Source organism: Hippocampus guttulatus, chromosome 1 (assembly GCF_054856545.1).
Source record: "Hippocampus guttulatus isolate MCC_2025c chromosome 1, RoL_Hgut_1.0, whole genome shotgun sequence".
Classification (NCBI taxonomy): Eukaryota; Metazoa; Chordata; class Actinopteri; order Syngnathiformes; family Syngnathidae; genus Hippocampus; species Hippocampus guttulatus.
Window position 1 is genome coordinate 27,304,814 of NC_141261.1, and position 14,588 is coordinate 27,319,401.

The 14,588-nt window shown below is 42.5% G+C and overlaps 1 protein-coding gene across 10 annotated transcripts in view; it reads right to left on the reverse strand.

Moving 5' to 3' along the window:
• rap1gapa (RAP1 GTPase activating protein a) overlaps window positions 1–14,588 on the reverse strand; it is a 96,538-nt gene that overhangs the window by 57,822 nt on the left and 24,128 nt on the right. For all 10 annotated transcript variants that reach the window (XM_086124018.1, XM_086124010.1, XM_086123916.1 and 7 more), the window contains exon 2: window positions 12,117–12,152. Coding sequence is in view for 7 of the 10 variants with exons in the window: in XM_086123916.1 (XP_085980042.1) it covers window positions 12,117–12,152 (36 nt within the window). In the remaining 3 variants the exon portion in view is untranslated. The remainder of the gene's footprint in view (window positions 1–12,116; window positions 12,153–14,588) is intronic.

Genomic DNA, 14,588 nt, shown 5'->3' on the forward strand with positions numbered 1-14,588 from the left:
CCATCATCATCTTAATATCGTCCAGTAAGGCTTCCACAAATAATCACTAAGTTTCCCATTCGCACACAAGTTTTTTTCAAGAGCCTGCACTTGCACTTTTCATTTACATTACAGGCTTCCACCCATTCAGACATTTGGCACGCCACATATTTACAGTGAATGAACATGGAAACACCAAAGATTCCTCAATAGTGCAGGCTACACTGAAATCCTGGAATGGGTACTTTTCCTAAAACTTGTGAATGTCATTCAAATTTAATACACATAGATGAGCATGTATCTGGGATGAAGGTGGTGTACAGCCAAAAAAAAGCTCCTCTTTTCTCTCTACCACAAAGTATATGGCCATAGGCTCGTCACCAAACTTCACTCTCCACTGTCATCGCCTTTAACACCGGCTGAGCCCCCTTTTCTACACCCTCTACACCAGGGGTGCCCAAACTTTTTGGATCAAAGATCTACTTTTCGATCAACTAACCTCCCGGGATCTACCCTTACCGGCACACGCGTGCGCACACACACACACACGCACACACGCGCGCGCACGCCATGATGAGAAACAGCCTGAAACTGAGGCATGCGACGCACGTTTGCAGCCTGTTAACGATCATAGCTCACGCGTACCGTTTTAAAGTGCTTCCCTGGGCCCTCCTAGATTCCTATTCTTTGCCCGTGCCCTCGGTGAATTGTACACGAAGCAAACTCTGAATGAGAATAATGACGATAAAAGATAGAGCGCAACAGCTCTGATCACAACCTGCAACTGCAGACTGCTGAGCGCTAACAACTTCCGGTGACGTAATCACGCTCCACCGTAAGTTCAAGATTTACCTGCTTTATTTTATTTTTAAATATTTTTGGGGTGAAAATGAGACTGATAAGATGATTAGGGTGCAGCGTACATTAACACAAAAAATATATTACTAACATGTACAAAGACACACAAATGGTTGTTTGTTTGTTTTCTCCTCGACACTCCTCGGATCTACTTGGGACCTGTCTTAGATCTACCGGTAGATCAGGATCGACGTAATGGGCACCCCTGCTCTACACCCATGACTGTACTTTCACTCACCCCAGCATCAGGATCATCAAGTTAATTGATGATATCACTGTGATGTGGCTCATAAACAGGACGAGGTGGAGCAATTGTGCGTGTGGTGAAACCTGGCCCTGAACACCAAGCCATTCCGGCACTTTTCACTGGTCCAGACTTCATGGAGAGGGTCTCCAACTTCTGGTTCTCTGTGTATCGATGACAATCTAAGTTGAACACCAGAGCCAGAATCAGAAAGGCACAGCGGAGAGACTGTTTCATGAGGATTCTCAGAAACAATAACCTTGCACAGAAACTGTCTGTGTCCTTTGACTGACGCTCCAATGAGAGTACTGTATCCAGTAAAGCACTGTATTGGCGTTCAGTTTTCCAGCTGCACTAAGAAACTGAGGAGAAAGCAGCTTTCATGATATTGTACCTGTTAAAGTGACAAGAAATTCTGATTCATATTCTTCCTGTTGGACAGAAAGAGGGCAAAACACAATGCAAGGTCCAGGATTTAATTATAGAATCACGTCATGCTTTCCAGAAAAAAATAGCAACAGTCTTAAAATAGCATGCTTTGACAATGCCATGGCCCACCCACAACAAGCCACCAGAACTACCAACATTTGTTCCTGTCAGCTGTTGACTTGGCATGACAGACCCAAAGAAATAGTGTCACCCCTTGTGTAAGTCTAATGGAGGAAATAATGAGATCTGTTCTCTATGGGGTCTTGGGACTGGCCAGGTAAAATCACTGTGATCTGAAGCACCGAGGCCTGCCGCTCCACTTCCACCACATATGGTGGCTTCAGGTGACCTGTCGTCGCTCTTTTCTTTGCTCCCGTCGGCTAAGCCACATCCATCAATCATTTAATTTTCTTTGTTTGTGCACTTTTAAACACTTTGCACCACACCGTTTTCACACATCGTCAAATACACTTCTCATTTAAACAGTACACACTCCAAATATGTAGCTACTCTTTTGCCTCACTTTTAGATGTAATTATTTTGGGTTCTTCGGTCATGGCCATTGCTTCGGGTTATGACAACAATTAATACTACAGTCATACAAAATTAAGATTGCTTAAGGTCAAAAGACCAAGATGACATAATCTACTACAGAGCTACATTCATGCAATTACAGACTTCCGATGACACAGGCCTCAAAAACAGGAACTAATTAAGGATACGAGCCACACTTCCCATTAAAAATAGTGTGTTAAAGATTAAGAGCCGAGTCTATTCATGGTAGAAAGCCCAATCGAGAGTAGTCTGTTGGACAGGAAATGAAGAGGCCACAATAAGTGAAGCCGGAAACTTTAGAGAATAGAGGAATCCTTCTGGCTTGTCAACGAATGACGCATTCAAGTCTGCTGAGACATATGACAAATCTCTATGTAATAGATGGTACCAAGTGACTGTGCGTACATCAATCTTTTCGACTGACACTTCAAACATTTGAACTATGGTGGTAGAAAACATCATCATTCAAGCCTGTGACCCGGCCTTCTCAATCACTCTGCCTTGGTCAAGCGACATGTAAATATGTTTTTACTGTGACAATGTTTGAGCTTAGGCTACTGTGAGCTAAATGTGATGTCATGGTCAAAAGGTCTGGCCAGTGTACAGTATCATTTATAAAATTAAATCAAAATAAAACAAATAAAACTGTAATTTAAGGTGTTGCCTCTCGGCTAGCCGTGGATGCCTGTGCTTGTGCCCTTTCGAGAAACAATTAACAATTGCTGAGAGATAAGATTCTAGTTTGTTTTTCTTTCCTGACGGACTTCAAGAGAGCATCTGTCTTGAATTCCAACCTTGCTAACGGAGCAATCCCCCGCAGATGCCCAACATGAAGGTCACTTATGGATAGTGCAGTGGCACCAGAGGCCTTCTTGTTCCAAAGAATGAGTAGGGAGTTACACAATGGACAGCCGGACACAATAATCCATCATGCTCCAGGAACCGCGAGGCACAGTGCACTTTATGTACGTGTGTGTGTGTGTGGGGGGGGGGGGGGGGTTCTTATAAAACATGTCATCCTCACAAACCACTTTCTGCTTTGTCCTGCCATTCGGGGAATTTAGCTAAACAGGATTACAAACAATTAGGAGCCTCCCAAAGGATCATTTGTTGGCCCACAATATCCATTTAACATTGTAATCAAGTGTGCACATTGGAAGCCGAGCAGTTCCTGACATTAAATACAGATGAGGTCATATTAGAGCCCCAAAACTCATAAGAATGTTATTAGCGCTTGCATGTTAAGGGGAAACTATCAAGTGTGCGTGGAAGACAAGGCAACGCGCACTCAGAGGACACATCATCAACTACAAGTCAAGTCAAGTCAACTGTATTTATAGAGCACTTTCAAACAGCCATCGCTGCATACAAAGTGCTGTACATGGAGCAATATAACATGCACAATAAACAGTAAGACAAATCGGTAATAAAGACAGTAGAAAGCACCGAACAGTAAAACCAAGAACAAATCTAAGTCATGCTGAGTCGAATGCCAAAGAATACAAGTGAGTTTTGAGGAGGGTTTTGAAGATGGGCAGCGAGGAGGCTTGCCGAATGTTCAGTGGGAGGTCATTCCAGAGAGAGGGACCAGCAACAGAAAAGGCTCGATACCCTCTGAGCCTCAGTTTAGTTCTTGGTACTTCTAATAACGTCTGGTCTGCAGACCTGAGGCGCCGGGCAGGTGTGTAGGGGCGGATGAGCTCAGAGAGGTAAGGTGGCGCGAGATTATTCAGAGATTTGAAAACAAATAAGAGAATCTTGAAAATAACTCTAAAATGTATGGGGAGCCAGTGAAGGGATGCCAGAGTAGGAGTTATGTGCTCCCTCGAGCAGCGGCATTCTGGACCAGCTGAAGGCGCTTAACGGAGGACTGGCTGACTCCAAAGTAAAGGGCATTGCAGTAATCGAGCCGGGATGTGACAAAGGCATGAATTACTGTCTCAAAGTGTTCATGTGAGAGGAGAGGTTTTATTTTGGCCAGCTGTCTAAGGTGAAAGAAGCTGGATTTAACAACGGCACCAATTTGCCGATCAAGTTTGAAATCACTGTCCAGTTTAAGCCCCAAGTTTGAGACTGTTGACTTAAGATAAGGAGACAGGTGGCCCAAGTCTACAGGATGGGATGTACAAGGGCCACTGGGACCAAACAATATCACCTGTCTTCTTTTCATTGAATTTCAAGAAATTTTGTGCCATCCAGGTTTTGATTTCTTCCAGACAGGATAGGAGTGGCCTTAATGAGAAGGCGTCTTTCTTGCTCAGTGGGACATAGATCTGGCAGTCATTTGCATAGCAGTGGAAGGGAATACCATGTTTCCTTAAGATGGAACCCAATGGGAGCAGATACAGCGAGAACAGCAGAGGCCCCAGAATTGAGCCCTGTGGAACACCACATGACAGGGGAGCAGTGCGTGACTCAGAGCAGCCAAGGCTGACACAAAAGGTTCTGTCAGCTAAATAGGACCTAAACCACTCAAGAGCACTGCCGCCAATGCCCACCAAGTGCTGCAAACGAGTCAGCAGAATACTGTGATCCACTGTATCAAATGCTGCAGTTAAGTCTAATAAAACGAGATACACGTGGTCTCCAGCGTCATTTGCCAGGAGGATGTCATTAGAAACGTGTAACAGGGCTGACTCCGTGCTATGCATCGTCTTGAAACCTGACTGGAAGACCTCCAAGATGTTATGTTCGTCCAAGAAAAAATTCAACTGCATGTGCACCACTTTTTCCAGAATTCTGGAAATGAAAGGCAGTTTGGAAATGGGCCTGAAACTTGACAGCACATCTGGATCAAGACCAGGTTTCTTGATCAAGGGTTGGACCACAGCATGTTTAAACTGTTGGGGAACTATAGCAGAAGAGAGGCTGCTGTTGATGATATCCAAGCGCCAACACTCGGGAAAACCTCCTGAAAGAAGTGCGGGGGAAGAGAGTTGCAGGGGGAGCCAGATGGCTTTGTCTGGCGAACTACATCCTCCAAAAACGTCAAGGACACAGTTTCAAAAGAATTTAGCACAGCTGAACATGGAATATGCAGGAGAACTACATGCAGAGACTGTCCACTGCCAACTCTGGAGATCAAAATATTGCTTGCACTCTCACAGTCTCACAAGGCAATGTCGTATGGCGACCAATTTGCATGGAAGTCGCGGCGACATCCCCGAGAGGAATGGACTTCTCCAACGTGTCAATGGAGACCTAGAAAGATCATTCATTTTCCCTACGTCAACAGGGTTTACCAAGGACAGGTACAATAAAGCTCTCGTCGCCAGAAATGTTTGCCAAGACCTGCTGGGGACTTCAAAAAGCCAACAAACGGTCTACGGAAAAATGTAGCAATTCACTGCGACTAGTCCAGGAGACCTCTCTGAGACTTCAGTCGCCATCAGATTGTCAACTAGTCTCCAAGACAGTGACACAGGCCCTTAAAACCAGAGCCTTTCCCATCTGACGTTGGGCGAGAGGCAGAGTACCCCCTGGACTCAGCGCCAGGCAAATGCTGGGCAATTCCATGCAACAGTTCTCATAAAATATTGTGCTATTAATAGCTTTTTGATGGGCTAAATCAGAAGTGAAGTCTTTGAAAAGGGTGACTTGTATTAAGATTTGACTGTGCAGTACCTAATCAATTGGCTGGAGTTGTGATGCCTACAATAATGGACTACAGTGCAGTTCGACACAACAGACAGATCGATGACTTTTAGAAACTTTTTGGATGATGACATTTCACTGTGGGGTAGTTGTCATTCATTAACTCATTCAATCCCAGCCATTTTCACTGGAGCAACCCCCTCAATCCCAGCGTTTTACTGGATTTTGACTGATCTTGCAAGGCCCACAGAATATTTGGTTCTAATGCTATATATACATGGAGCCTACCAAAATAAAGTTTGGACTCTCTTCTTTCAGCAGAAAAAAAATTGTTTCTCTCTTTTTCCATTCTTCAGCAATCAGCATTACAAAATGGCTAAGTTTCATGAAAATGGCGATTCCTGTGCAAAAAAACTGAGAAAAAGAGCTCTTTGTAAAAGCATGCATTTCAAGCACGTGAGGCACCACTGCCACCTACTGGTCACTTTTTTACATGATTTACAATGCAAACGGCTTATTCTCATTCACAGATTGCATCAGACCCTCCTCCTCTCTATGACGCAAAAAAAAAGACCTAGACGTACAAGTGCGTCCTTGGTAGGCGGGGCCTAATTTTAAAAAGACGTACAAGTACGTCTTGTGGAATGAAAGAGTTAAAAGGATAAATCCATTGTTCCTGAATGACAATGTCAATTGTGTAACCTTGCCCAACAAATATAAAGCTACTTTTAGTTTGGAAAATAAAGCCAGATTGAAACTACAACCTTGGCTTGGAAAATCATTCCGATTAATGCAGCCATTCAACCCTAATTTGAAACACAAAAGCTTGTTTGAAACCCTAAATCAGGATACAAACTTAAATTTGTAACCATAACCTGAGACCCTCCTTTGAAAGCCTAAGAGTGACGTGAAACTTGTAATTTGCAGCCCTAAGCCTTGAAACTCTTGCTGCAAATCCTACTTTGGGTTGAAAAATCTAACACTGCTGCATCAGTGAAACTCTAATTAGAAACCCCAGGTCTTGCTTGAAGCACAGAAACCCTCATTTGAAACCCCAACACGGAGGGACTGAAAAACCTAAGCCTGTCTTGAAATGTTAATCTTATCTTCAAACCCTACTTTGAAACCCCAATCTTGGTTTGAAACACTAAAGGCCGTCCAACTCTTCCGTATACATTGGCAGGATGTGCTCCTCACCGTGCCAAGCTTGAAAAAAAATGGCATGCAGAAAGGCTGAAATGAACTGAACTTCATTCAGATGAAAAAAAAGCATAAATGAAAGAGCAACGAGTATGAGCAGCAAGTAGGCTTGATTTGGAAAAATGATTGAGCTTACTTCCTCATTTCAAGCCGCATTGTGTCCAACTTTCATGAAGTTAAAATCAATTTTCGGCTTTGGCCGGCAGCACATGGAAGGCTTTGCATGCGACTTTCGGCTTTGGCCGGCAGCACGTGAAAGGCTTTGCATGCGACTTTGATGTCTGATGTGCAATGAAACACAGTTTTTTTTTCTCCCCCCCAATTTTGCTGCTGTAGACTGCAGTGTGGGACAAATAAAGGTTATCTTATTTTATCTTATCTGACCTTAACGCTGCATCACTCGAGCAGCAATCCTTTCTGTTAGTCAACTTGCTGATGCGCCCTGTGGAGAACTCTGTCTGCCGGGTGCAATGTGACTTGCATCAGGCTGTGGAAAATTTTCACTGTCCGGAATGTAAAGACTAGAACAAGCAACTTAAGAGATGACTTGATCACATTTTGGGCCGCACTCTTTGCTCGCTTTGTGCTCAACTTGCTAAGACATTTGGAAAGTGTCCTTCGTAACCTAAAGGCTCCTTGTAATGCTCAGTGGAAACCTTAACTTGAAACAACAACTCTGTCTTGAAATCCCAATTTGAAATTCCAACATATACCCTTCCCCCTAATTCAGAAATGAAACCTTACCTTGAAACCCGAACACTCCTTTGAAACCCAAATCCCATCTGGAAACACTGTCCCAGTATTGAAACCCTAACTTGAAGCACTAACCCACGATTAAAACCCAAATTTCAATTAGGGGGTCACGACTGATTTGATATCGGCTATCGGTCCAATATCAGCCAACAAAACAGTATCAGATTATATCGATCTAGATCCAAAAGATCATATACAACCTGTACATTCCAGACTCCGGTCCCAACATATACTCAAAGTAAAGAAAATTTGATTTTGGGTTTACTACAGTTAAAACTTGAATTGTTATTTTGCACTTCAGAGTATAATTTGTTTGTGTGGACTTTATTAAGGTTAATTCTCCGTGTCCTCTCCTTTATTTTGTATCTATTTTATTCAAGTGCAGTACATTCTCATGTTTGAAGTTAAATTTATGTAACCAAAATATTAAGAATAAATGGGTCATACTTCCTCATGCCTTGTTCTTTGTTTGAAGAGTATCACTGGATCAAGTCTCATCTAACATCCATCCATTCATCCATGCATGCATGATCCGAACCACTTATTCTCACAACTATGAAAGCATGTATCATTCCTGCTGATATAATATCAATCAGTCTCCAATATCGGTATTGCAAATGGAAAAACTTGTATCAGGACACCCCTAAATGTAATTATAACCATGGCTTGAAACCATCAAACTATTCTTTCAAGCCACATTTTGAAGTGCTAATCCTATCTTGAAAGGGCGGCCCGGTGAACCAGTGGTTAGCGCGTCGACCTCGCAGTGCAGAGGTGCAGGGTTCAATTCCAGGTTCCGGCCTTCCTGTGTGGAGGTTGCATGTTCTCCCCGGGCTTGCGTGGGTTTTCTCCGGGTACTCCGGTTTCTTCCCACATTCCAAAAACATGCATGGTAGGCTGATTGAACACTCCAAACTGTCCCTTGGTGTGAGTGTCAGAGATGTGTTCCTCGAGCCGGTCCTTGGCCTCGAGGACCGAGGGGCGGTCCTTGGTCCTCGGCCTTGGCCTCGGAGTCAAGTCCTTGGTCCTTGGCCTTGGCCTCAGAGTCAAGTCCTTGGCCTTGGCCTTGGATTGCCGGTCCTCGGACACAATGAGGGATTAGAGCCTCGAATCCCTTGTATAAGGACCGCATAAATCACGAAGGAATCTAATAAATTCCATCCAAGGAAACCCATATTGATGGATTAACTCTGGCACTTTAAGAGGGGCGGGTCTGCCACTGACAGGTAACAGTTAGCGCAATGTATAAAGAGCGGCATCACAGTTAGTTTCAATCACGGTTTGTTGCGTTCGCGATCGGCAGTTTAAATAGCGTGTAAAGCCTTTCTGTAACAGTGGTGTCTTTTATTTAGTCATTTTTGCACAGTCGTCACATTTGTGCGGTCGCACTAGAATGTTTGTTTGAACCAAGTAATTTGCGTTACAGCTGGAGTCAATAATGTCGGCAGTTCACTTCCGGGTTTGGCCGTTGGGATTTCGAGTCCTTTTGCTCGATTCCAGTTATGTTTGCTGAATGCTTTCTCATGTTTGGAATAATGAATATTGATAATACATAGTTTAAAATCATGGTTGATTTAATTATTTATTATTATTATTTTGAAGTTGACGGTATTAATTAATGTAGTATTAGTGGTAGTGGATATAATAGTAGTACTCAGAGAATGGTTAGAGATTCAGCCATCTCGTGACCTCTGCGTCCCGCGTTCTAGACGCATAATTTTCCCACGGGATGCACAGTTCCAAACAATGTGCGTTTTTGGGACGCAAGGAAATTTCTCAGTCAAAACAAACAAACAAACAAACAAAAAAACTACGGCAAGCCTGAGGATTTCACAGTAACAATTGTTACCGGTAGCGTGTCGTTTCCGTGGCGTCATTTTCACGGTACCGAAAAGTAGTTTAATTATAAAAGTCACCGCACTTGAGTTGACTGTGTGATCCACGCGATTTCACTGCGCCAGTATGTGTGTTTGTGATGTGGTGTGGTGTGTGAGTGTGTTTCTTCTAATTTACTTTCGTTTTGTTTTGTTTTCAGTGTTGGGGGGACACAACAGATGACGTTATGTGCGCATGCGGGTTGTTATTTTAGCCCGCAAACTGAGGAATCGCGCGGATGAAAGTTTGAGATGGCGGCGAAAAAAACTCACCAAGGTCTACTAATTACGATATTTAAGAAATGGGAATGCTTGTCTGATTTTTCGTATGAATCGTCCAAAGGGCGTATCACTAAACTCACCTGTGACGTATGCACAGAACGCGAGAGCGAAATACGACGTGAGGCACGATTATGAGGCAAATTGGTCATTAGATTTGTAGGCTAATATTATGAAACAGTATTGGTTATTCTATAATTTACTGGTTGTAGCATGGTAACTTTATGAATAAAACATTTGTCACAAGGTGTAGTAATGCTAATGTTAACTGTTGGTAGAACTAATGATGACGTGTGTTAAATTCTTTCGTCAAATTGATCCTAGATTACACATGCATCATTTTGGGAAGAGGATGTCAAGCCACATCAATACTTACCTGTATTAATGATTACCAGTCAATTAATCTTTGCAGTGTGAGATTGGAAAAAATACTCTGATAATGCCACATGAGTACACCAGTTTTTGATCCATTTATTTTTTGGAATAAACCTGGAGTACACAGCTGCTGATGTAATGTTCATTGTTAATGCATAGTTTTCAAGCATTGACCCTTGAAACATTATACTTTCGAGTTTCGGAATTCTTGATTATCAATATCAGTCAAAATAGAAAAATGGGTTCCCATGATGAACCTTTACAGAACCCAACATTTGTAATCGTGGTTTCCCATTGGGTAATCCGACGGAACCGAAAAACGGTTACCATGAATTTCCGAAATCCTCAGGCCTGCTCCTGAATTATTTAAATTTTTGCAGCATTTGTTTATCATTGTATGTATATGTTGTTGTTTGTGTTATTATCATATGCAATTGAATAAGTAGACCCTTTCAGAATTCAAAATTTGGGACTCTCTCAATGCATAATGGGACTCATACTTTTCTGATCAGCGAGTCCCTGGGACTCGCTGCCGGTAAACTGTAAAATTATCATTGAGAGATTACCACTTTTTCTGCAGTCAGTGATTGACTTCTATGCAAAGTCATTTCTCAACTTGTCTTCCGTGCCATGTCATGCCTGTTGAGTGTTGATTTACTTCATATTAAGAAACTACTGCACTAAAACATTAATTCATAAATGTATACCATATGATTTTTTTTCTCAGTATAAATAACACGTACCCTGACTGTTCTACTCTTTGAATAAAAACACTTCATTCAAGCGTTAGGGAGTGCAAAGGGTTATGATGGAGGGGTTTTGCAAATCATGAAGACCTGCCAAGTGGTATGATAGCATTGTTTTATACATGTCCTCGGCTAGGCCTCAGTTTCAAAATCAGTCCTTGGTCCTTGGCCTTGCCCCGGAAAATGTTCCAAGTCCTTGGCCTTGGCCTTGGCCTCGGAGTCAAGTCCTTGGCCTTGGCCTTGGGTTGCCGGTCCTTGGACACAACACTGGTGAGTGTGAGAGTGGATGGTTGTTTGTCTCTGTGTGCCCTGCGATTGGCTAGCAAGTGGTTCAGGGTGTCTACTGCCCGAAGACAGCTGGGATAGGCTCAAGCACCCCCCGCGACCCTTGTGAGGATAAGCAGATCAGAAAATGGATGGATGGATAATCTGACTTGAACCTGAAATTTGAAACCCTAACCCTTATTTAAAACTGTAACTCTGGCTTAAAACTAGGGCTGGGTTAAAAAAGAAATCTATTAATGAATCAAATTGTTTTTGCCTTTTCACAGCCCAATGTTGATTCATAAAACCATAAATCGATGCTTTCGTGATGTCTTTTTCACAAAATTCTCGTGACATGAGACGTCATGCAAGACCTCATCACTACGCGAGAGTAGCGTACTAAAACAACATGGCAGAAGCAACAAAATCAGAGCCAACAAACCTGAACCCCAACTCCCTCCAATTTCACTTGGTTACTACTTCTTCGGCAAGCCCCCTCCCTGCCCATCTTTCAAACCCGCCTCAAAACTCACTTGTATTCTTTGGCATTTGACTCAGCATGACTCAGATTAGATCTTAGTTTTACTGTTTGGTGCCTCCCAACATCTTTGTTACTGATTATTGCTTTATTGTTGTATATATGTTAGTTGCTCCATGTACAGCACTTTGTATGCAACAATGGCTGTTTGAAAGTGCTCTATAAATACAGTTGAGTTGAGTTGAGTTCTTATCTACAAAAAAGGTAAGAAGTTACGCCAAATATTGACAGGCAGAACAATTCAATCCTCTTCCACTAGATGGCAAAAGGTATAGAACTCATCTGTGTCGCAACCTTTGAACATTTTTGTTTGATGGTGTGCATTGTGCTGTGAGAATTTTCAAAAACAAACTATACTGTATGCCTTGGCTCAATAAATGTTTGGGCAACATGATACCATCAAGAAACACACGATGAAGAAAACTCACCATATGCTCCTTGCCTTGGAGAAGGTCTTGTCCACCCTGGAAATAAACACATACGTGGACAGCGATTACAAACAAGCATAACTGGCAGCTCATGAGTGATGCATACAGTGAGAAGAACCCCCTCCCCCAGCCCCCCAAAAAAGACACCATAGCTTCAGAGTCATACATTTTCCTGCATTACCTGCTGTATGTATGATAAGCGTGGAAGAAAGCTGCCTATGCTGTGCACTGAATACAGTAGGCCGGGTTAGCCTGAAATAAATGTGGCCATCTGTTGAAGCCGTGTTACCATCACCAAGTATGACAAGATTGCTGCTTGTGTAGGTTTTAATGCATGCTGTAAACTGCTGACAATGTCCGCAATGCTGGCATGTGTCCTTAAATCACTCACCCGTAACACTGACAGCAAGAGGGCCTTCTCTCAAGACAATAGAGGGGGCTGTGCTCACATGACACACTTGACTTGCTGCAAGGGCCAATTTCACATTAACTTTCATTTATTGAACACAGTCAAAGCAATCCAAGAGTGTAGGTAAAGATGGGCAACACTACCAATCAAAGGTTTGACCCCCCCGCCCCCACCGCCATGAATAAAATCAAAAAAACAAAAATTAAGTCAAACAGTTCAAGTCCAATTAATAGTTTGAAATGATAAAATCTAAGATAAGTAATGATGAGTTGGGGATCAAAAAAGGTAAGGTTACCCCAAAAATAATTAAGATTTCAGAATTAAGCAAAAACGTTATTGATCCCAGACAGGCAATTCAACTGGCAGTCGCCGATTCAATACAAGTACAAGTATCAATCGTTAGACATATAAATTGTATGGGAACAAATAACACTCAACTCTCAGTTGTCAGTGAATCAGTCGAACTAATGGTTTCCCCAGATACTTTGTTTGAATAAAATGCAAAATATTTTAAATATTGCAACAAGGAAAAAGAATGAATAAATAAAATGACAATATCCATCGATGCATTATCGGAACCGTATTATCTTCATGATGGTCGCGGGGCGTGCTGGAGTCTGTCCCAGCTGTCTTAGGGCAGTAGGCTGGGGACACCCTGAACTGGTTGCCAGCCAATCGCAGGGCACACATAGACAAAGCAAAATTTGTGCTTACATTCACATCTAGTGACCCCTCTTTCTCTTTTTTTTTTTTTTAAACGTAAAACTCAGTGTTTCTCTCATTTTAGGGTGGACAGACTCAGAGTTATCACTGAACCTGCTTTGTGAAACGGACCTCTGCTCAACAGATGTACAACAGCGCCAAAGCTACTCCATGTATGAACTAGTCCACAGTTCATGGATTCACACCACAGCTCGCTGATGCTGCAAACGCATGGAACACACAATGTTTAGTTTGTCGGGACTCACATGGCATTGCGCAAATACTCCACATGTAGAATAGAATTAACATGGTTTTGCTGCCCCACCTGACATTGGCGATGCATAACTGCAGGTTATCAGGAGTTCAATTCTTCCGTTACCAATAATGTGGACAAGTTTTAGCCATGAAACGTGAGGCACGCTTTGAACATTTAATTCAGTTATTCTTTAGTGGACCACCAGAGGGAGCCGACATCACACCACACTTGCTGAACCATTGTTGTTTTATACATAATTGTTCTCCATGTGACCCTCCAACTACACCAGACTGATCTATTTTTTTGGAGAAAAAATCATCAAGGGTCTACCATAAAAAATATTTGTCCCCCCGCCCCAAACTTTCAAACCAAAATTTCGCCACTGCATGTAATACAAGTGAACTCAGTGTTAGCACTTCCAAAACACATGCGCACGCACGCGCACACACGCACACGCACACGCACACACACACACACACACACACACACACACACACACACACACACACACACACACACACACACACACACACACACACACAGGGTTCTGTCCCACATTTTTGAGGGAATAACAGCAAAATCTCATTTGCTGCTTAAGTTTCTTGGCATTCCTGCCAATTGACTCGACCAATCCAGGACATTTTCATTAAAACGAGCCCCTTGGTCAAACACTCGATGTACATAAGACCTCCTTGTCCAAACAGTGAAACATACGAGGCTCCAAAGTGTCACAAGGTCATAAAGAAACCGAAAGTTTCCTGCTATGACATCATGGGGTGTGTGACATGATCTTCATAAGCCGTTGCATCACACATTGCTATTCTGCATTCCAAACAAAACAGAATTTTTCCAAGTAATCTTCAGTGCACTCAGTACTCAGTACTGGCAAGACTTATGTATAGAGCAACAACTTGTTGAAGTTCCGTCTGGGCTATTCGTCAACCAAATTGTAATTGAATTGTAAAAAACTGCTAAATGTGTCAAAGATTTCATTTGATGAAAATATGATGATTGACATTTTTAATTGACTCTCACTGCTATTAATAATCTCTAATTGCCCCACAGGGATAAATAACGTTTTCTGAATCTGAATATGAATAATGCA